The sequence below is a fragment of the Mustela erminea genome, chromosome 16 (assembly GCF_009829155.1).
Source record: "Mustela erminea isolate mMusErm1 chromosome 16, mMusErm1.Pri, whole genome shotgun sequence".
In the NCBI taxonomy this organism is placed as follows: Eukaryota; Metazoa; Chordata; class Mammalia; order Carnivora; family Mustelidae; genus Mustela; species Mustela erminea.
The window spans coordinates 6,168,631-6,190,664 of NC_045629.1; the positions used below are offsets into that span (position 1 = coordinate 6,168,631).

The window sequence follows — 22,034 nt, forward strand, 5'->3', positions numbered from 1 at the left end:
CTAGATTTCATTTTTCTTTTTAGCTAAGAAAATTGCATTTTCCTTACATGTGTTTTATAAAGGGATATATAAACACTGATAGGATGGAAATAAAAGAAGAAAAACTAAGAGCAATAAAATCCAACATTAAAGAGGAGCATTAATGAAATGATGGCTTTCATGTGTCAGGCCACTTTGGTTCCACAGCACAGTGACCACATATTTATGTGTGTGACGGGTACCAATAGTCCATCTGGCAGATTCATTTAGGCTCAACCAAATCTGCTTAACAAAACCATTCTGTATATAAAGTAGTTTATTGCTTTGGTTTTTTGCATTGAGATGTCATGGAAGGATTGAATAGAAACATGTGAAATCATTTGCTCATTTATTCATTAATATGTTGTCAAATTCAGTTATCTATACACTATGGTGTTTATTCCATTTTCTGTACTATTAGATATACATATTTAAAAAAATATTTAACTTATTTTTAAGAAGAAATTAAATATTTTCTGAAAAAGAATCATTTAATTATTGTTCTCTAGCAACAAACCTGAAACAAGCCTCATCCAACTCAACTAACTCATTTAAATACCTTTGCTCCATAGCAATTTGTCTACATACCTAGTTTACACAATTCTATTCTACATAACACTGTTTTACCCTGTTACATAGTATATAGTTAAAGAACATTTTTGTAATAAACATGTTTCTCTTTTGATTTGATACAGAACAAGTTTTTCCACACTTCCCAGCAATCACTCAAATATATTAAAAACGTATCCTTCTTTAAAAGGCACACACATTTACAGGTTCAAATCTTTATTGTTTTAAAATTCTACATGTCTTTTACAATACAATACTTTGTTATTTAAATGACCTCTAAATGGTTAATGTACAATGAATATGCTTTTTCTGAAATTAAACCATGAATTATGATTTCATCAATATGACTATTCTAAACCAAATAATAAAGAGGTTGGGAAGTCTCCAGTGCTGCCTTTTAAACTGTCGATAGCACAGACTCTTCCCTTTAGAACCCAGGTGACCACTGTTGAAAGTGCTTTTGAAGATTGCTGATTATGGCTGATCTTAACATCAGTCACTCAAATTAAGTTTCTTTTTGTTTTGAAACATCAAAGGGCATTTAAAAAAATAAATGAAACAGTTTGCTTTAGTAATCTACAGAGGCAAACTCAAAGTTATGATTATCTGCATGCAATAACACTCCTCTTTAAATAGATTTTGAAGAATTTATACATTTTATAAAGAATGTGTTTAAGAGTGCAAGTTTTCTGATATTGATTTCACAAAAGGACAAATGCTGGTAATAATAACTAACATTTAATATCTAAGTCCAAGCTAATGTATATGTAACAGGCAATTAATATGGCTAACCATAAGCCACAATGCAGGGTATGCCCTTTGAGAAAATGAACTAGTTTGGTCCGCATTTCTAGTTATTTGGGTAAAAAAACAAAAACAAAACCATTTTAACTCAGCCAAGGGTTTTGATGAATTTATTGTTCCTAAAACGTAGCCAGTTAAAAAGTAAGTGATATACACCAATGAAGTATATTGTCACGGTGACTTTTGTATAAAAAGATGGCCTGCTGTTTTTGGAGTGATGAATAAGCACTGTAGGACAAATCAGAAAAACGTCACAGAAGGTTTAATTTCTTCCATAAATTATACTTTCTTATTCCATGACACAGCTTTCACTCTGTAGAACTTTGTCCCCAAAGGAACTTTAAATCTGTTTTGTGCCTAAGAAGAGAAGAAAAGAATCACTTAAATGGGTAAAACCAAATTACAGAGGTGCTGTCCTATCACACTACTCAATGCTAGAGTACTGGGGGCTGAAAAGCATGGGTGAGGAGAAGTCTTTATAAAATTATACAAGATCCAGCCCTTACACCTGAGAGTATACTGAACCACTAATACTGATGGAAGAGCGAGCTGGTAATCACTGCTCAAGAATATAGTACAAAGGGAGATATATGTCATGATTTTAAGTATCAAAGCATCCTCAAAGCACTGTTGTAAGTTTCATTAGTGTTTTGGAGCAGAGGGGCCCCAAATTACAGTGAGTCAGGAAAAATGCTCATTAGATTCCATTGATTCTATAGCTTTGATACTGCTGGCATTAGTCACGTACATTTTTAGTCACCAATTTTTTTGCATTCTTTCTTCAATAGGGGTAAGCATATGAAAATCAGAAAAAACAACTCTGCTACAAATAGATTCACTTTTAATCACCAGTTATGCTGTGTGATTAAGAAAACATATGGTTCTAGAACAGAAACTTGCAGTTATTTTCATGTACAGGCCGACTAACTGTTGGTAAGCTACCTATATCCACTCTCTAAAGATAAATAACAGATATTTATAAAATTGGTGGTTCATACTCACAACTCATTAAATTCAAGGTATTAATGAAATGAGCTAAAGGACAATTTCTTTGTGAATTAGTATGTGAATCTGAATCTTCTTGATAGTTTCTAGGTTTATATCTTTTGATGTAGTTTTTACCTTTTTGGCTTGACAGTATTCCTTTTCCATTACTTTTCCAAGTACCCAGGGTCTTCTAGATGTACCTGAAGCTGTTGAATGAAATTGTTAATTTCTTTTTAAAAGTAAGGATATAATCACCCATGAAAACGTAACTGCCAGAATCAAATCAAATAAAGTTCTCTAAAGTAAAAGAAGGTATAAGACTTTTAAAACAAATCACTAAAATACAAAATTATTTGTAAATCGAAAATTAATTCCTTTTACTTTTCCGCCATAGTTTTGGCTTTTCTCACTAAATATAGATGATAAATCCTATCACAGAACTAACAAAGTTCAAGAAATACAAATAATCTAAGTACAAATCATGAACGAATAAATCTAGGAATTCTAAATTAGCTCAACAGTGCCATCTACTGAAAGTGCTAAGGAAGATGACGATGTCCATTTCTGAAAGCAGACAGTTACTCAGACAAAAATTTCTTTTCTAGGTTCAAAGCAAACCACTGCCCTTTTCTTTGGTGTTGGGGGTGGGGTGCCTTGAACGCCAGTGCTCAAGGGCAGGAGTTGCATCTGCCTGGCAGCCTGGTATGCCTTGGCATGGAGTCTTAACATCATCAGTGCAGAAAAAATGGCAGTTAAAGGGTTAAGAACCAAATCTGGAAAGGCAGTGCTTATGTGAAGGGGAGATGGAAAATGTGGGAGGAGACAGGCTGAAAACAATAGTCCTCATAGAGCCAAAGTGTGACAAGCTAAGGAAAGTTTATTTTTTAATTCATCAGAAGATAAGTTTTTAAAAGAGTCGATTTCAAAAGTATTTGGCCAGTAAACTATCTGGTTAGGCTAAAGCCTTTGAGATTCCTAAGAAAAGACAAAACTGATTTTTATTCTGTAAACATTATTTGGCAACATATAAACGAAAGATATTACAAGGGGTGCCTAGGTGGCTCAGTTGGGTGAGTGTCTGCCTTCAGCTCAGGTCATGATCCTAGGGTCCAGGGACTGAATCCTGTGTTGGGCTCCCTCATCAATGGGGAGTCTGCTTCTTCTGCCCCTCCTCACAGTCATGTTCTCTCTCTCACTCACTCACTCAAAAATAAACAAACAAAATCTTTTTAAAAATTTTAAAAAGGGGGGAGGAGTCAAGATGGCGGAGAAGTAGCAGGCTGAGACTACTTCAGTTAGCAGGAGATCAGCTAGATAGCTTATCTAAAGATTGCAAACACCTGCAAATCCATCGGCAGATCAAAGAGAAGAAGAACAGCAATTCTGGAAACAGAAAAACAACCACTTTCTGAAAGGTAGGACCGGTGGAGACGTGAATCCAAAGCGACGGGAAGATAGACCCCGGGGGGAGGGGCCGGCTCCTGGGAAGCAGCGGAGCAACGGAGCACAAAATCAGGACTTTTAAAATTCTGTTCCGCTGAGGGATATCTCTCCAGAGGCTAAACAGGGGCGAAGCCCACGTGGGGTCAGTGTGGCCTCAGGTCCCACAGGGTCACAGAAGGATCGGGGGTCTCTGAGTGCCACAGAGCTTGTGGGTATTGGAACAGGAAAGCCGGCTATAGAGACAGAGCCGACAGTAAGTTCGCAGCTTGGGGTTACCTTGAACCGGCCGCAGGCTCGGTGAGCTCGGAGACCAGCCGGAGGTCAGGCAGACGGGAGTAACTGGGCGCTGTTCTCTGAGGGCGTACTGAGGAGTGGGGCCCTGGGCTCTCAGCTCCTCCGGGCTGGAGACCAGGAGGCCGCCATTTGTATTCCCGTCCTCCGGAACTCTACGGAAAGCGCTCAGGGAACAAAAGCTCCTGAAAGCAAACCTGAGCGGATTACTCAGCCCGGCCCCTGGTAAGGGCGGTCCAATTCCGCCTGGGGCAAAGACACTTGAGAATTACTACACCAGGCCCCTCCCCCAGAAGATCAAGAAATCCAGCCAAGACCAAGTTGACCTACCAAGGAGTACAGTTTCAATACCAAGGAGAGCAGCAGAATTCCAGAGGAAGAGAAAGCAAAGCACGGAATTCATGGCCTTCTCCCTGTGATTTTTTTCAGTCTTGCAGTTAATTTAATTTTTTTCTTTTTCATTTTTTTTTTTTTTCTCGCCTTCTGGTAAAATTTTTTTTTAAACTTTTATCCGTTTCTTTTTTAATGTTTTTTAACTAGTTTATCTAATTATATATTTTTTCTTTTTTATATCTTTCTTCATTCGTTTTCTTTTTTTTAAATTATTTTCTTTCTTTCTTCCTTTTTGAACCTCTTTTTATCCCCTTTCTCCCCCCTCACGATTTGGGATCTCTTCTGATTTGGTTAAAGCATATTTTCCTGGGGTTGTTGCCACCCTTTTAGTATTTTACTTGCTCCTTCATATACTCTCATCTGGACAAAATGACAAGACGGAAAAATTCACCACAAAAAAAAGAACAAGAGGCAGTACCGAAGGCTAGGGACCTAATCAATACAGACATTGGTAATATGTCAGATGTAGAGTTCAGAATGACAATTCTCAAGTTTCTAGCTGGGCTCGAAAAAGGCATGGAAGATATTAGAGAAACCCTCTCGGGAGATATAAAAGCCCTTTCTGGAGAAATAAAAGAACTAAAATCTAACCAAGTTGAAATCAAAAAAGCTATTAATGAGGTGCAATCAAAAATGGAGGCTCTCACTGCTAGGATAAATGAGGCAGAAGAAAGAATTAGCGATATAGAAGACCAAATGACAGAGAATAAAGAAGCTGAGCAAAAGAGGGACAAATAGCTACTGGACCATGAGGGGAGAATTCGAGAGATAAGTGACACCATAAGACGAAACAACATTAGAATAATTGGGATTCCAGAAGAAGAAGAAAGAGAGAGGGGAGCAGAAGGTATACTGGAGAGAATTATTGGGGAGAATTTCCCCAATATGGCAAAGGCAACGAGCATCAAAATTCAGGAGGTTCAGAGAACGCCTCTCAAAATCAATAAATATAGGCCCACACCCCGTCACCTAATAGTAAAATTTACAAGTCTCAGTGACAAAGAGAAAATCCTGAAAGCAGCCTGGGAAAAGAAGTCTGTAACATACAATGGTAAAAATATTAGATTGGCAGCTGACTTATCCACAGAGACCTGGCAGGCCAGAAAGAGCTGGCATGATATTTTCAGAGCACTAAACGAGAAAAACATGCAGCCAAGAATATTATATCCAGCTAGGATATCATTGAAAATGGAGAGAGTAAAAGCTTCCAGGACAAACAAAAACTGAAATAATTTGCAAACACCAAACCAGCTCTACAGGAAATCTTGAAAGGGGTCCTCTAAGCAAAGAGAGAGCCTACAAGTGGTAGATCAGAAAGGAACAGAGACCATATACAGTAACAGTCACCTTACAGGCAACACAATGGCACTAAATTCATATCTCTCAATAGTTACCTTGAATGTTAATGGGCTAAATGCCCCAATCAAAAGATACAGGGTATCAGAATGGATAAAAAACCAAAACCCGGAGGAGGAGTCAAGATGGCGGAGAAGTAGCAGGCTGAGACTGCTTCAGCTAGCCGGAGATCAGCTAGATAGCTTATCTAAAGATTGCAAACACCTGAAAATCCATCGGCAGATCGAAGAGAAGAAGAACAGCAATTCTGGAAACAGAAAAACAACCACTTTCTGAAAGGTAGGACCGGCGGAGAAGTGAATCCAAAGCGACGGGAAGATAGACCCCGGGGGGAGGGGCCGGCTCCCGGCAAGCGGCGGAGCAACCGCGCACAAAATCAGGACTTTTAAAAGGCTGTTCCGCTGAGGGACATCGCTCCAGAGGCTAAGCCGGGGCGAAGCCCACGCGGGGTCAGCGTGGCCTCAGGTCCCGCAGGGTCACAGAAGGATCAGGGGTGTCTGAGTGTCGCAGACCTTGCGGGTATTGGAACGGGAAAGCCGGCTACAGAGACAGAGCCGACAGTAAGCTCACAGCTCGGTGTTACATTGAACTGGTCGCAGGCTCGGAGAGCTCGGAGCGCGGCCGGAGATCAGGCAGACGGGAGTAACTGGGCGCTGTTCTCTGAGGGCGCACTGAGGAGTGCGGCCCTGGGCTCTCGGCTCCTCCGGGCCGGAGACCAGGAGGCCGCCATTTGTATTCCCGTCCTCCAGAACTCTACGGAAAGCGCTCAGGGAACAAAAGCTCCTGAAAGCAAACCCGAGCGGATTACTCACCCCGGCCCCGGGTAAGGGCGGTGTAATTCCGCCTGGGGCAAAGACACTTGAGAATCACTACACCAGGCCCCTCCCCCAGAAGATCAACAAGAAATCCAGCCAAGACCAAGTTCACCTACCAAGGAGTGCGGTTTCAATACCAAGGAGAGCAGCAGAATTCCAGAGGAGGAGAAAGCCAAGCACGGAACTCATGGCTTTTTCCCTGTGATTTTTTTTTTAGTCTTGCAGTTAATTCAATTTTTTTCTTTTTCATTTTTTTGTTTTTTTCTTTTCTCGCCTTCGGGTAAATTTTTTTTTTTTTTTTAACTGTTACCTTTTTCTTTTTTAACGATTTTTTACTAGTTTATCTAATATATATATTTTTTCATTTTTACATTTTTCTCAGGTGTTTTCCTTTTTTTTTAAAATTCTTTTCTGTTCTTTTTTCTTTTTTTTTTTTTTCTTTCTTTTTTCTTTTTTTTTCTTTCTTCCTTTTTGAACCTCTTTTTATCCCCTTTCTCCCCCCTCACGATTTTGGATCTCTTCTAATTTGGTTAAAGCATTTTTTCCTGGGGTTGTTGCCACCCTTTTAGTATTTTACTTGCCCCTTCATATACTCTTATCTGGACAAAATGACAAGACGGAAAAATTCAACACAAAAAAAAGAACAAGAGGCAGTACCGAAGGCTAGGGACCTAATCAATACAGACATTGGTAATATGTCAGATCTAGAGTTCAGAATGACAATTCTCAAGGTTCTAGCCGGGCTCGAAAAAGGCATGGAAGATATTAGAGAAACCCTCTCGAGAGATATAAAAGCCCTTTCTGGAGAAATAAAAGAACTAAAATCTAACCAAGTGGAAATCAAAAAAGCTATTAATGAAGTGCAATCAAAAATGGAGGCTCTCACTGCTAGGATAAATGAGGCAGAAGAAAGAATTAGTGATATAGAAGACCAAATGACAGAGAATAAAGAAGCTGAGCAAAAGAGGGACAAACAGCTACTGGACCACGAGGGGAGAATTCGAGAGATAAGTGACACCATAAGACGAAACAATATTAGAATAATTGGGATTCCAGAAGAAGAAGAAAGAGAGAGGGGAGCAGAAGGCATACTGGAGAGAATTATTGGGGAGAATTTCCCCAATATGGCAAAGGGAACGAGCATCAAAATTCAGGAGGTTCAGAGAACGCCTCTCAAAATCAATAGGAATAGGCCCACACCCCGTCACCTAATAGTAAAATTTACAAGTCTCAGTGACAAAGAGAAAATCCTGAAAGCAGCCCGGGAAAAGAAGTCTGTAACATACAATGGTAAAAATATTAGATTGGCAGCTGACTTATCCACAGAGACCTGGCAGGCCAGAAAGAGCTGGCATGATATTTTCAGAGCACTAAACGAGAAAAACATGCAGCCAAGAATACTATATCCAGCTAGGCTATCATTGAAAATAGAAGGAGAGATTAAAAGCTTCCAGGACAAACAAAAACTGAAAGAATTTGCAAATACCAAACCAGCTCTACAGGAAATATTGAAAGGGGTCATCTAAGCAAAGAGAGAGCCTACAAGTGGTAGATCAGAAAGTAACAGAGACCATATACAGTAACAGTCAACTTACAGGCAATACAATGGCACTAAATTCATATCTCTCAATAGTTACCCTGAATGTTAATGGGCTAAATGCCCCTGTCAAAAGACACAGGGTATCAGAATGGATAAAAAAACAAAACCCATCTATATGTTGCCTCCAAGAAACTCATTTTAAGCCCGAAGACACCTCCAGATTTAAAGTGAGGGGGTGGAAAAGAATTTACCATGCTAATGGACATCAGAAGAAAGCAGGAGTGGCAATCCTTATATCAGATCAATTAGATTTTAAGCCAAAGACTATAATAAGAGATGAGGAAGGACACTATATCATACTCAAAGGGTCTGTCCAACAAGAAGATTTAACAATTTTAAATATCTATGCCCCCAACGTGGGAGCAGCCAACTATATAAACCAATTAATAACAAAATCAAAGAAACACATCAACAATAATACAATAATAGTAGGGGACTTTAACACTCCCCTCACTGAAATGGACAGATCATCCAAGCAAAAGATCAGCAAGGAAATAAAGGCCTTAAACGACACACTGGACCAGATAGACATCACAGATATATTCAGAATATTTCATCCCAAAGCAACAGAATACACATTCTTCTCTAGTGCACATGGAACATTCTCCAGAATAGATCACATCCTCGGTCCTAAATCAGGACTCAACCGGTATCAAAAGATTGGGATCATTCCCTGCATATTTTCAGACCACAATGCTCTAAAGCTAGAACTCAACCACAAAAGGAAGTTTGGAAAGAACCCAAATACATGGAGACTAAACAGCATCCTTCTAAAGAATGAATGGGTCAACCGGGAAATTAAAGAAGAATTGAAAAAAATCATGGAAACAAATGATAATGAAAATACAACGGTTCAAAATCTGTGGGACACAACAAATGCAGTCCTGAGAGGAAAATATATAGCGGTACAAGCCTTTCTCAAGAAACAAGAAAGGTCTCAGGTACACAACCTAACCCTACACTTAAAGGAGCTGGAGAAAGAACAAGAAAGAAACCCTAAGCCCAGCAGGAGAAGAGAAATCATAAAGATCAGAGCAGAAATCAATGAAATAGAAACCAAAAAAACAATAGAACAAATCAACGAAACTAGGAGCTGGTTCTTTGAAAGAATTAATAAAATTGATAAATCCCTGGCCAGACTTATCAAAAAGAAAAGAGAAAGGACCCAAATAAATAAAATCATGAATGAAAGAGGAGAGATCACAACTAACACCAAAGAAATACAAACTATTATAAGAACATACTATGAGCAACTCTACGCCAATAAATTTGACAATCTGGAAGAAATGGATGCATTCCTAGAAACATATAAACTACCACAACTGAACCAGGAAGAAATAGAAAGCCTGAACAGACCCATAACCAGTAAGGAGATTGAAACAGTCATTAAAAATCTCCAAACAAACAAAAGCCCAGGGCCAGACGGCTTCCCGGGGGAATTCTACCAAACATTTAAAGAAGAGCTAATTCCTATTCTCCTGAAACTGTTCCAAAAAATAGAAATGGAAGGAAAACTTCCAAACTCATTTTATGAGGCCAGCATCACCTTGATCCTAAAACCAGACAAGGATCCCACCAAAAAAGAGAGCTATAGACCGATATCCTTGATGAACACAGATGCGAAAATACTCAACAAAATACTAGCCAATAGGATTCAACAGTACATTAAAAAGATTATTCACCACGACCAAGTGGGATTTATTCCAGGGCTGCAAGGTTGGTTCAACATCCGCAAATCAGTCAATGTGATACAACACATCAATCAAAGAAAGAACAAGAACCATATGATACTCTCAATAGATGCTGAAAAAGCATTTGATAAAGTACAGCATCCCTTCCTGATCAAAACTCTTCAAAGTGTAGGGATAGAGGGCACATACCTCAATATCATCTAAGCCATCTATGAAAAACCCACCGCAAATATCATTCTCAATGGAGAAAACCTGAAAGCTTTTCCGCTAAGGTCAGGAACACGGCAGGGATGTCCATTATCACCACTGCTATTCAACATAGTACTAGAGGTCCTAGCCTCAGCAATCAGACAACAAAAGGAAATTAAAGGCATCCAAATAGGCAAAGAAGAAGTCAAATTATCACTCTTCGCAGATGATATGATACTATATGTGGAAAACCCAAAAGACTCCACTCCAAAACTGCTAGAACTTATACAGGAATTCAGTAAAGTGTCAGGATATAAAATCAATGCACAGAAATCAGTTGCATTTCTCTACACCAACAGCAAGACAGAAGAAAGAGAAATTAAGGAGTCAATCCCATTTACAATTGCACCCAAAACCATAAGATACCTAGGAATAAACCTAACCAAAGAGACACAGAATCTATACTCAGAAAACTATAAAGTACTCATGAAAGAAACTGAGGAAGACACAAAGAAATGGAAAAATGTTCCATGCTCCTGGATTGGAAGAATAAATATTGTGAAAATGTCTATGCTACCTAAAGCAATCTACACATTTAATGCAATTCCTATCAAAGTACCGTCCATCTTTTTCAAAGAAATGGAACAAATAATCCTAAAATTTATATGGAACCAGAAAAGACCTCGAATAGCCAAAGGGATATTGAAAAAGAAAGCCAACGTTGGTGGCATCACAATTCCGGACTTCAAGCTCTATTACAAAGCTGTCGTCATCAAGACAGCATGGTACTGGCACAAAAACAGACACATAGATCAATGGAACAGAATAGAGAGCCCAGAAATAGACCCTCAACACTATGGTCAACTAATCTTCGACAAAGCAGGAAAGAATGTCCAATGGCAAAAAGACAGCCTCTTCAATAAATGGTGCTGGGAAAATTGGACAGCCACATGCAGAAAAATGAAATTGGACCATTTCCTTACATCACACACAAAAATAGACTCAAAATGGATGAAGGACCTCAATGTGCGAAAGGAATCCATCAAAATCCTTGAGGAGAACACGGGCAGCAACCTCTTTGACCTCAACCGCAGCAACATCTTCCTAGGAACAACGCAAAAGGCAAGGGAAGCAAGGGCAAAAATGAACTATTGGGATTTCATCAAGATCAAAAGCTTTTGCACAGCAAAGGAAACAGTTAACAAAATCAAAAGACAACTGACAGAATGGGAGAAGATATTTGCAAACGACATATCAGATAAAGGACTAGTGTCCAGAATCTATAAAGAACTTACCAAACTCAACACCCAAAGAACAAATAATCCAATCAAGAAATGGGCAGAGGACATGAACAGACATTTCTGCAAAGAAGACATCCAGATGGCCAACAGACACATGAAAAAGTGCTCCATATCACTCGGCATCAGGGAAATACAAATCAAAACCACAATGAGATATCACCTCACACCAGTCAGAATGGCTAAAATAAACAAGTCAGGAAATGACAGATGCTGGCGAGGATGCGGAGAAAGGGGAACCCTCCTACACTGTTGGTGGGAATGCAAGCTGGTGCAGCCACTCTGGAAAACAGCATGGAGGTTCCTCAAAATGTTGAAAATAGAACTGCCCTATGACCCAGCAATTGCACTATTGGGTATTTACCCTAAGGATACAAACGTAGTGATCCAAAGGGGCACATGCACCCGAATGTTTATAGCAGCAATGTCCACAATAGCCAAACTATGGAAAGAACCTAGATGTCCATCAACAGATGAATGGATCAAGAAGATGTGGTATTATACACAATGGAATACTATGCAGCCATCAAAAGAAATGAAATCTTGCCATTTGCGACAACATGGATGGAACTAGAGCGTATCATGCTTAGCGAAATAAGTCAAGCAGAGAAAGACAACTATCATATGATCTCCCTGATATGAGGACGTGGTGATGCAACATGGGGGCTTAAGTGGGTAGGAGAAGAATCAATGAAACAAGATGGGATTGGGAGGGAGACAAACCATAAGTGACTTTTAATCTCACAAAACAAACTGAGGGTTGCTGGGGGGAGGGGGTTTGGGAGAAGGGGGTGGGATTATGGACATTGGGGAGGGTATGTGCTTTGGTGAGTGCTGTGAAGTGTGTAAACCTGGTGATTCACAGACCTGTACCCCTGGGGATAGAGTATTACGCCTCCATCAGAAAGGATGAATACCCAACTTTTGTAGCATCATGGACGGGACTGGAAGAGATTATGCTGAGTGAAATAAGTCAAGCAGAGAGAGTCAACTATCATATGGTTTCACTTATTTGTGGAGCATAACAAATAGCATGGAGGACATGGGGACTTAGAGTGGAGAAGGGAGTTGGGGGAAATTGGAAGGGGAGGTGAACCATGAGAGACTATGGACTCTGAAAAACAATCTGAGGGTTTTGAAGGGACGGGGGGTGGGAGGTTGGGGTACCAGGTGGTGGGTATTATAGAGGGCACGGATTGCATGGAGCACGGGGTGTGGTGCAAAAATAATGAATACTGTTATGCTGGAAAGAAAAATAAATAAAAAAAATAAAAAAAAAAAGAAAGGAGGTCGCCCAAATGTTGATAACTATGGAAGCAAGCTGTGTCATGGGTATATGGGTATTTGTTATATTATGTGTGCTTAAAAAATTTCATAATAAAAAGATATGTTGTGTGTAAAAAACTTAAAAAAAAAAAAAAAAAAAAAAAAAACCCAAACCCATCTATATGTTGCCTCCAAGAAATTCATTTTAAGCCCGAAGACACCTCCAGATTTAAAGAAGGGGGTGGAAAAGAATTTACCATGCTAATGGACATCAGAAGAAAGCAGGAGTGGCAATCCTTGTATCAGATCAATTAGATTTTAAGCCAAAGACTATAATAAGAGATGAGGAGGGACACTATATCATACTCAAAGGGTCTGTCCAACAAGAAGATTTAACAATTTTAAATATCTATGCCCCCAACGTGGGAGCAGCCAACTATATAAACCAATTAATAACAAAATCAAAGAAACACATCAACAATAATACAATAATAGTAGGGGACTTTAACACTCCCCTCACTGAAATGGACAGATCATCCAAGCAAAAGATCAGCAAGGAAATAAAGGCCTTAAATGACACACTGGACCAGATGGACATCACAGATATATTCAGAACATTTCATCCCAAAGCAACAGAATACACATTCTTCTCTAGTGCACATGGAACATTCTTCAGGATAGATCACATCCTCGGTCCTAAATCAGGACCAAACCGGTATCAAAAGATTGGGATCATTCCCTGCATATTTTCAGACCACAATGCTCTAAAGCTAGAACTCAAAAAGGAAGTTTGGAAAGAACCCAAATACATGGAGACTAAACAGCATCCTTCTAAAGAATGAATGGGTCAAACGGGAAATTAAAGAAGAATAGAAAAAAATCATGGAAACAAATGATAATGAAAATACAACGGTTCAAAATCTGTGGGACACAACAAAGGCAGTCCTGAGAGGAAAATATATAGCGGTACAAGCCTTTCTCAAGAAACAAGAAAGGTCTCAGGTACACAACCTAACCCTACACCTAAAGGAGCTGGAGAAAGAACAAGAAAGAAACCCTAAGCCCAGCAGGAGAAGAGAAATCATAAAGATCAGAGCAGAAATCAATGAAATAGAAACCAAAAAAACAATAGAACAAATCAACGAAACTAGGAGCTGGTTCTTTGAAAGAATTAATAAAATTGATAAACCCCTGGCCCGACTTATCAAAAAGAAAAGAGAAAGGACCCAAATAAATAAAATCATGAATGAAAGAGGAGAGATCACAACTAACACCAAAGAAATACAAACTATTATAAGAACATACTATGAGCAACTCTACACCAACAAATTTGACAATCTGGAAGAAATGGATGCATTCCTAGAAACATATAAACTACCACAACTGAACCAGGAAGAAATAGAAAGCCTGAACAGACCCATAACCAGTAAGGAGATTGAAACAGTCATTAAAAATCTCCAAACAAACAAAAGCCCAGGGCCAGACGGCTTCCCGGGGGAATTCTACCAAACATTTAAAGAAGAACTAATTCCTATTCTCCTGAAACTGTTCCAAAAAATAGAAATGGAAGGAAAACTTCCAAACTCATTTTATGAGGCATCACCTTGATCCCAAAACCAGACAAGGATCCCATCAAAAAAGAGAGCTATAGACCAATATCCTTGATGAACACAGATGCGAAAATTCTCAACAAAATTCTAGGCAATAGGTTTCAACAGTACATTAAAAAAATTATTCACCACGACCAAGCGGGATTTATTCCAGGGCTGCAAGGTTGGTTCAACATCCGCAAATCAGTCAATGTGATACAACACATCAATAAAAGAAAGAACAAGAACCATATGATACTCTCAATAGATGCTGAACAAGCATTTGACAAAGTACAGCATCCCTTCCTGATCAAAACTCTTCAAAGTGTAGGGACAGAGGGCACATACCTCAATATCATCAAAGCCATCTATGAAAAACCCACCGCAAATATCATTCTCAATGGAGAAAAACTGAAAGCTTTTCCGTTAAGGTCAGGAACATGGCAGGGATGTCCATTATCACCACTGCTATTCAACATAGTACTAGAGGTCCTAGCCTCAGCAATCAGACAACAAAAGGAAATTAAAGGCATCCAAATCGGCAAAGAGGTCAAATTATCACTCTTCGCAGATGATATGACACTATATGTGGAAAACCCAAAAGACTCCACTCCAAAACTGCTAGAACTTGTACAGGAATTCAGTAAAGTGTCAGGATATAAAATCAATGCACAGAAATCAGTTGCATTTCTCTACACCAACAGCAAAACAGAAGAAAGAGAAATTAAGGAGTCAATCCCATTTACAATTGCACCCAAAACCATAAGATACCTAGGAATAAACCTAACCAAAGAGGCACAGAATCTATACTCAGAAAACTATAAAGTACTCATGAAAGAAATTGAGGAAGACACAAAGAAATGGAAAAATGTTCCATGCTCCTGGATTGGAAGAATAAATATTGTGAAAATGTCTACGCTACCTAAAGCAATCTACACATTTAATGCAATTCCTATCAAAGTACCATCCATCTTTTTCAAAGAAATGGAACAAATAATCCTAAAATTTATATGGAACCAGAAAAGACCTCGAATAGCCAAAGGGATATTGAAAAAGAAAGCCAACGTTGGTGGCATCACAATTCCGGACTTCAAGCTCTATTACAAAACTGTCATCATCAAGACAGCATGGTACTGGCACAAAAACAGACACATAGATCAATGGAACAGAATAGAGAGCCCAGAAATAGACCCTCAACTCTATGGTCAAGTGATCTTCGACAAAGCAGGAAAGAATGTCCAATGGAAAAAAGACAGCCTCTTCAATAAATGGTGCTGGGAAAATTGGACAGCCACATGCAGAAAAATGAAATTGGACCATTTCCTTACACCACACAGAAAAATAGACTCAAAATGGATGAAGGACCTCAATGTGCGAAAGGAATCCATCAAAATCCTTGAGGAGAACACAGGCAGCAACCTCTTTGACCTCAACCGCAGCAACATCTTCCTAGGAACAACGCAAAAGGCAAGGGAAGCAAGGGCAAAAATGAACTATTGGGATTTCATCAAGATCAAAAGCTTTTGCACAGCAAAGGAAACAGTTAACAAAATCAAAAGACAACTGACAGAATGGGAGAAGATATTAGCAAATGACATATCAGATAAAGGGCTAGCATCCAAAATCTCTAAAGAACTTAGCAAACTCAACACCCAAAGAACAAATAACCCAATCAAGAAATGGGCAGAGGACATGAACAGACATTTCTGCAAAGAAGACATCCAGATGGCCAACAGACACATGAAAAAGTGCTCCATATCACTCGGCATCAGGGAAATACAAATCAAAACCACAATGAGATATCACCTCACACCAGTCAGAATGGCTAAAATCATCAAGTCAGGAAATGACAGATGCTGGCGAGGATGTGGAGAAAGGGGAACCCTCCTACACTGTTGGTGGGAATGCAAGCTGGTGCAGCCACTCTGGAAAACAGCATGGAGGTTCCTCAAAATGTTGAAAATAGAACTGCCCTATGACCCAGCAATTGCACTACTGGGTATTTACCCTAAAGATACAAACGTAGTGATCCAAAGGGACATGTGCACCCGAATGATTATAGCAGCAATGTCCACAATAGCCAAACTATGGAAAGAACCTAGATGTCCATCAACAGATAAATGGATCAAGAAGATGTGGTATATATACACAATGGAATACTATGTAGCCATCAAAGAAATGAAATCTTGCCATTTGCAACAACATGGATGGAACTAGAGCGTATCATGCTTAGCGAAATAAGTCAAGCAGAGAAAGACAACTATCATATGATCTCCCTGATATGAGGAAGTGGTGATGCAACATGGGGGCTTAAGTGGGTAGAAGAAGAATCAATGAAACAAGATGGGATTGGGAGGGAGACAAACCATAAGTGACTCTTAATCTCACAAAACAAACTGAGGGTTGCTGGGGGGAGGGGGGTTGGGAGAAGGGGGTGGGATTATGGACACTGGGGAGGGTATGTGCTTTGGGTGAGTGCTGTGAAGTGTGTAAACCTGGTGATTCACAGACCTGTACCCTGGGGATAAAAATATATGTTTATAAAAAATAAAAAATTAAAAAAAAATTTTTAAAAGATACCATGAGTAAACTATTAGAAATAAAAATATATAGATGTATCACATGATAGAAAGATAAAAGCCCCTAAGCCAAAGGATACGGAAAATACTCTCAAGAGTAATATAGCACATCACAGACAATCCATGATTTCTGGAAAGAATGACCTAAAACTAAATACTTATGTTTTGTTTGAGGATTAAATAAGTCCCACTGTTATGGGCAAAAAACCACTATTATTATTCCCCAGGGCAATGATAGAAGGGTAGGGTAGCATCATCCCCAATTGGTATCCTGTCTTCTGTATTTCTCAAAAAAAAAAAGGTTGGAGGGGAAGAGAAGGCTGGAGTTCCTTGGTAAAATAAGATTGTTAAATTCTTTTCTCCAAGACCTCTGAGAACCTTTAAAATGGTAATGTGCACCGTGAATCTCTAAGAGTATACAGTGTTTCTTAGATCTATTTTCATTTATTTATTTATTTTTTAAAAGATATTATTTATTTATTTGAGAGAAAGAGACACAGCAAAAGAGGGAACATAAGCAGGGGGAGTGGGAGAGGGAGACACAGGCTTCCCGCGGAGCAAGGAGCCCAATGAGGGGCTTGATCCCAGGACTCTGGGATCATGACCTGAGCCGAAGGCAGACACTTAACGCCTGAGCCACCCAGGCACTCTTCATTTAATTTTTTAAAGATTTACTTATTTGTGAGAGAGGGGTAGAGAGAGAGAATGCATGCATGTGGAGGGAGAAAGGGAGAGAATCTTCAAACAGATTCCCCCTGAGCTTGGAGTCCAACACGGGCCCAAGATCACAGCCTGAGCTGAAACCAAGAGTTGCACATTCAACCAAGTGAGTCACTGAGTTGGGTTTCCTAGATTTAAGCACTAACTCTCCTATTCTCGGGAAATGCATATTGAAATATTTAAAGACAAAGATCCATGATATAACTTAGGCTCATATGGTTCCAGGCAACAAAAAAAAACATGCACCCATTTGTGTATATTTATGTGTTTATACACTTAGACATACACATGTAGAATAAGGCAATGGGGCAAAAATGTTAACAATAGCTGAATCTGAGTAAAGGTGTATGGGTCTTTTGTTTTTGCTCTGTACTTACCATGCAACTCTTTGGTAAATAAAAATCATTTTCAAATAAAAAGCTTAAAGAAATGAGACAAAAGAAACCCACAGAAAATCGAAACAATACCAAGTTCACTGTTTTCAAGACACAAAGCCAGTAAGCTGTAAGGTTATCCTCTCATTTTTCAAAGTCTTATGAAAACTATACAAGTGTGTGGACATTCACCAACAGCAATGATGGACTGATTATGTGACCTGGGCCTAGTTCAAGAGTTGGTATTTGCCCATGTTGGTTAAGTCATTCCGCAAAGAAACATCAATGTAAATGGACATACATTCTTGTATTTTAATAATTCTATTTAAGCTAAGTATCCCAAGGTTTCTATTCTTCTAAGTTCAAAGTAATTATAATAGACATTGTAATTTGGTAAATTTTAACAAAACTATTTTTTAGAAAGCCTTAAAAAATTAAGTATTGACACGTTTAATGAAAAACAAGGTAGGAACATAAGATGATAATAAATAAAAGATATTTTATAGCTGGAGAGACTATTTCTTCTAAAAGCAGTCTTTTTTGCCTTTTTAAATAAATAAGTGTGACCTAAGCTTAAATAGGCTGCATTTATATGGGAATTCTGATAATATAATTCTACTTTTGCTAGGGTATGAGATACTTGACCTAAATGCACTAAATATACTCTAATTTTGAACTGTCCAGAGACCAGGAAAATAATCTAATACTGATTTTATAAAAAACAACAAAAAAATTAAGCAGAGTTCCTTCTTAGTGATTTAATTCTGTCATACTCAAACAAGAGGGTAGAAAAATCTTTGAAATCTTCTCTACACTCCAGGTTTAATATTTTAGTAATGGATGTGACACTTACCACCCTCACCTGGTTTGAGATCCAGGGCAGGCAGAGACTCCGAATGCAGAAAATACAAGGTTGGACTAACAGTAAATAACACATAATTGTCATGGCGCTCATCTAGGATGATGAGTACCAAATCTCCAACCTGAAAACTGAATAAAGGAATGTAATTTATTGTCTCAATAGTTACTGCCTCACTCTTCTGAAAACCTTTAAGTATATATTCTGCAATGTTCCACTCTATATTCAAATATCAATGCATTATTAAAACTCACACTAACACATGATATTTTTTTAACTCTACCCTGCTCCTGGTGGGAGTGCTGGTCATACATAGCACATGTTCAAAGGGTGATGCCCATGACACTCAAAGACCAAAATTTTTAAATTTCCAATACTATTGTTTAAAAACACAAAAGTAATGCTTGGATGAGGGGGAGAAAAAAACACTATTATAGTCACCAACCACAGGAAGAAGCTATTCATCTCCATCTTCCATCTTAGAACATGAAACAAACTCCAAGTGAACTTATTTACAGTCACAGTGGAAAAGAAAGACTACATACTATTTCTTCTGTCTCCAGCTTTAGAGCTCTTCAATTTGAAAGAAAAACCTACTGTGCTCAGTTCATGTACTTAGTTAGGTTAAACAGGATAGTGAAAATTAATGCTTTGGGGTGAAGGCCCGAAAGGAGGAGCAAGGAAAGAAAGAAGTGGGTACAACTGCCCATATGCTTTAATCGGTTCTGTGTCTTCAGAATCATTTTTAGAATGTTGTTCAAAATATGAACAGGCATTTAAAGTTAATCTTAATCTTTTGACCTTACTGAATTTATCAGTTCAAGTAGTTTTTTGATGCAACCTTTGGGGTTTTCTATATAGTACCATGTCATCTGCAAATAGTGTAAGTTTTACTTCTTCCTTGCTGATTTGAATGCCTTTTATTTCTTCTTGTTGTCTGACTGCTGTGGCTAGGACTTCCAATACTATGTTGAGTAAGAGTAGTGATAGTTACCAGAGGGGAAGCGGGTAGTGGCGATGGATGAAAATAGGTGATGGAGATTAGGAGTACTTTTATCATGATGAGCAGTGAGTAACACAGAATTGTGGAATCACTATATTGTACACCTTAAACTAATATAACACAGTATGTTAACTACACTGGAATTAAAAGTAAAAACTTAAAAAACAAAAAAGTTAATCTCAGATTTCTTAGTTGTCAAGATTATTTAATTTAGTAGGTCCTGTACCTGAAAAATCATCAAAATCACTGGGAAAGCTTTTAAAGGATAATAGCTTTTTCCTTAATTGCTCATCGTACAAATACTTGATGCCTACCTAACAAGATGTGGCAGGAATGGTTTTGGCTAAATACCAGAACACCTTCAAAAAGGTAGACAGGGCCTCTCTTTAGGCAGTTAAATATTTTTTTTCTTTTAAAGCTCATCTCAAAACTGGATTTGGTTTGACATACAGCTGATACATAAAAGCAGATACCAGCTACCTTTCTAACATCACTGAGAAAAGATAAAATTCTAATTAGAAGTTGAAGGCCAGAAACCACAGATGTCTGACAACCAAAAATTTAGCTGACAGACCTATTTTAGACAAAAATAAAGGGTCTTGTAAAAATATCTAGTTTACTGATTTTTGTATCTGTCCAGAGGTATAGGATATGTGCTGTTCACGTGTTCATGTGCTGCTGGCAATGCTTTTGAAAAACTTTATTACAGAGATCCTCCTTTTAATAGCCCATGCCAAAAACCAACATATTATGATGGGTAATGGGGTCCTGGAAGACTGTCTATGAAATTATTCAACTGATAAATAGCATATTATGAATTTGTAGTAGTATATCAATAAAATGAAATCTGAAAAATAAAAATGAGGAAACAGTATGACTTAAAAAAATCTGACTCTCCAACCTACAATGTAAAGGAAATAGGATGTAAAAGAGGTGGCATTAGATGAAAAGCAGAGTCAAAAGGAATATTTGTGTATAAATGATAATTGAAGCTGTAATGACTTCGAATATAATGCTAATGTTTCCAAGAATAATTTAGGAAAACTATGCTTTTTAATAAAAAATTTTTACTACCAATGGGTACAAAACAGCTCAATGCACTTGAATCTGAAGGATTACAGCCACTGAAAAATATTTTCATTAACAATTCAATAAATTAATAAATTTTTAAAAATCAATAAATTTATTTCACATGGAAAACAGAAAATATAAATATAATACTTACTCTCTAATAGCTATCTTTTCAGAATGCCTTGAGGATACCGAAGACATGCTCTGAGACATCTAAAAAAAAAAAAAAAAGAATAAAGTTTATAAAATTAAAGCACCACATATATTTATTAGGTCCTTGTTGCAAAAATTTCTTTTGATGTCACACATATTCACATCTGTGTCCCAGCTTTTAAGAGTCCAAATATGATGTTCACTAATGTAATTGCTTTCCATCAACAATGACTTTCAGTGGGAAAATTCACCTACATTTTTATATATGGTATTTTTAAAGTCAAATTTGGCTGCATTAAAAACTTTAAATATAGAATCGTATTTTATTTATAATTACACAGTTAATATTAAATATATCACAGAATAGAGATTGACAAGTTTTGGAGAAGCGCTTGCCAATTATAACACATCAGTTTCAAATCTTTCATTTTGGTAAAAGAACAAACCAAAAAACTCTTGAGCAAAATCTTATTCAAAGGTCCATTATCTAACTAGGAAAAACAAATATAATATTCCTCTGGTTAAAATAAGGGTGGGAGAAAAAAGTTCCGAGAATTGGTAAAGTCCCTCACTTACCTCCAAGGCAACTTCTGAGAACTTCAGTTTAAAAACCCACTATTCCCAGCAAGGGCTAAATAATGAGCCCTTAAGGGGCTTAAATTAAGACCTTGAAAATTAATTCCTCTCCTGATGAGCACAATGGAATGGGACATGCTAGCTGATGTAGTGCTGCCTTAGCCCAGCTGGGACTGCTTGCTCTTCAAACAGGCTTTAATCCATTATTTAATACCATCACCCGATACATGGGACATGTGTCCCATGGTCTTGGGGCCTGAAAGGATGGCAATGATGCCTATATTTCCCAAGCAGAGTGGGTCCATTACACAGTTGTACATATCAAGGACAGATAAATGAATTTCTCTTTGTTTAAGAAGTCTAATTCTGATGCCCTTGGAACATTATCT

At 38.1% G+C, this 22,034-nt stretch overlaps 1 protein-coding gene across 5 annotated transcripts in view; it reads right to left on the minus strand.

The window, feature by feature from the left end:
* Window positions 1-350: 350 nt before the first annotated feature.
* RB1CC1 (RB1 inducible coiled-coil 1) overlaps window positions 351-22,034 on the minus strand; it is a 100,826-nt gene continuing 79,142 nt past the window's right edge. For 4 of the 5 annotated variants that reach the window (XM_032315528.1, XM_032315524.1, XM_032315526.1 and 1 more), the window contains 4 exons: window positions 21,071-21,129; window positions 18,837-18,973; window positions 2,515-2,585; window positions 351-1,749 (listed from right to left, as the gene is read on the minus strand). In XM_032315528.1, the coding sequence (XP_032171419.1) occupies window positions 1,672-1,749; window positions 2,515-2,585; window positions 18,837-18,973; window positions 21,071-21,129 (345 nt within the window). In that variant the 3' untranslated portion in view covers window positions 351-1,671. The remainder of the gene's footprint in view (window positions 1,750-2,514; window positions 2,586-18,836; window positions 18,974-21,070; window positions 21,130-22,034) is intronic. The other variant, XM_032315527.1, reaches the window with a different exon arrangement.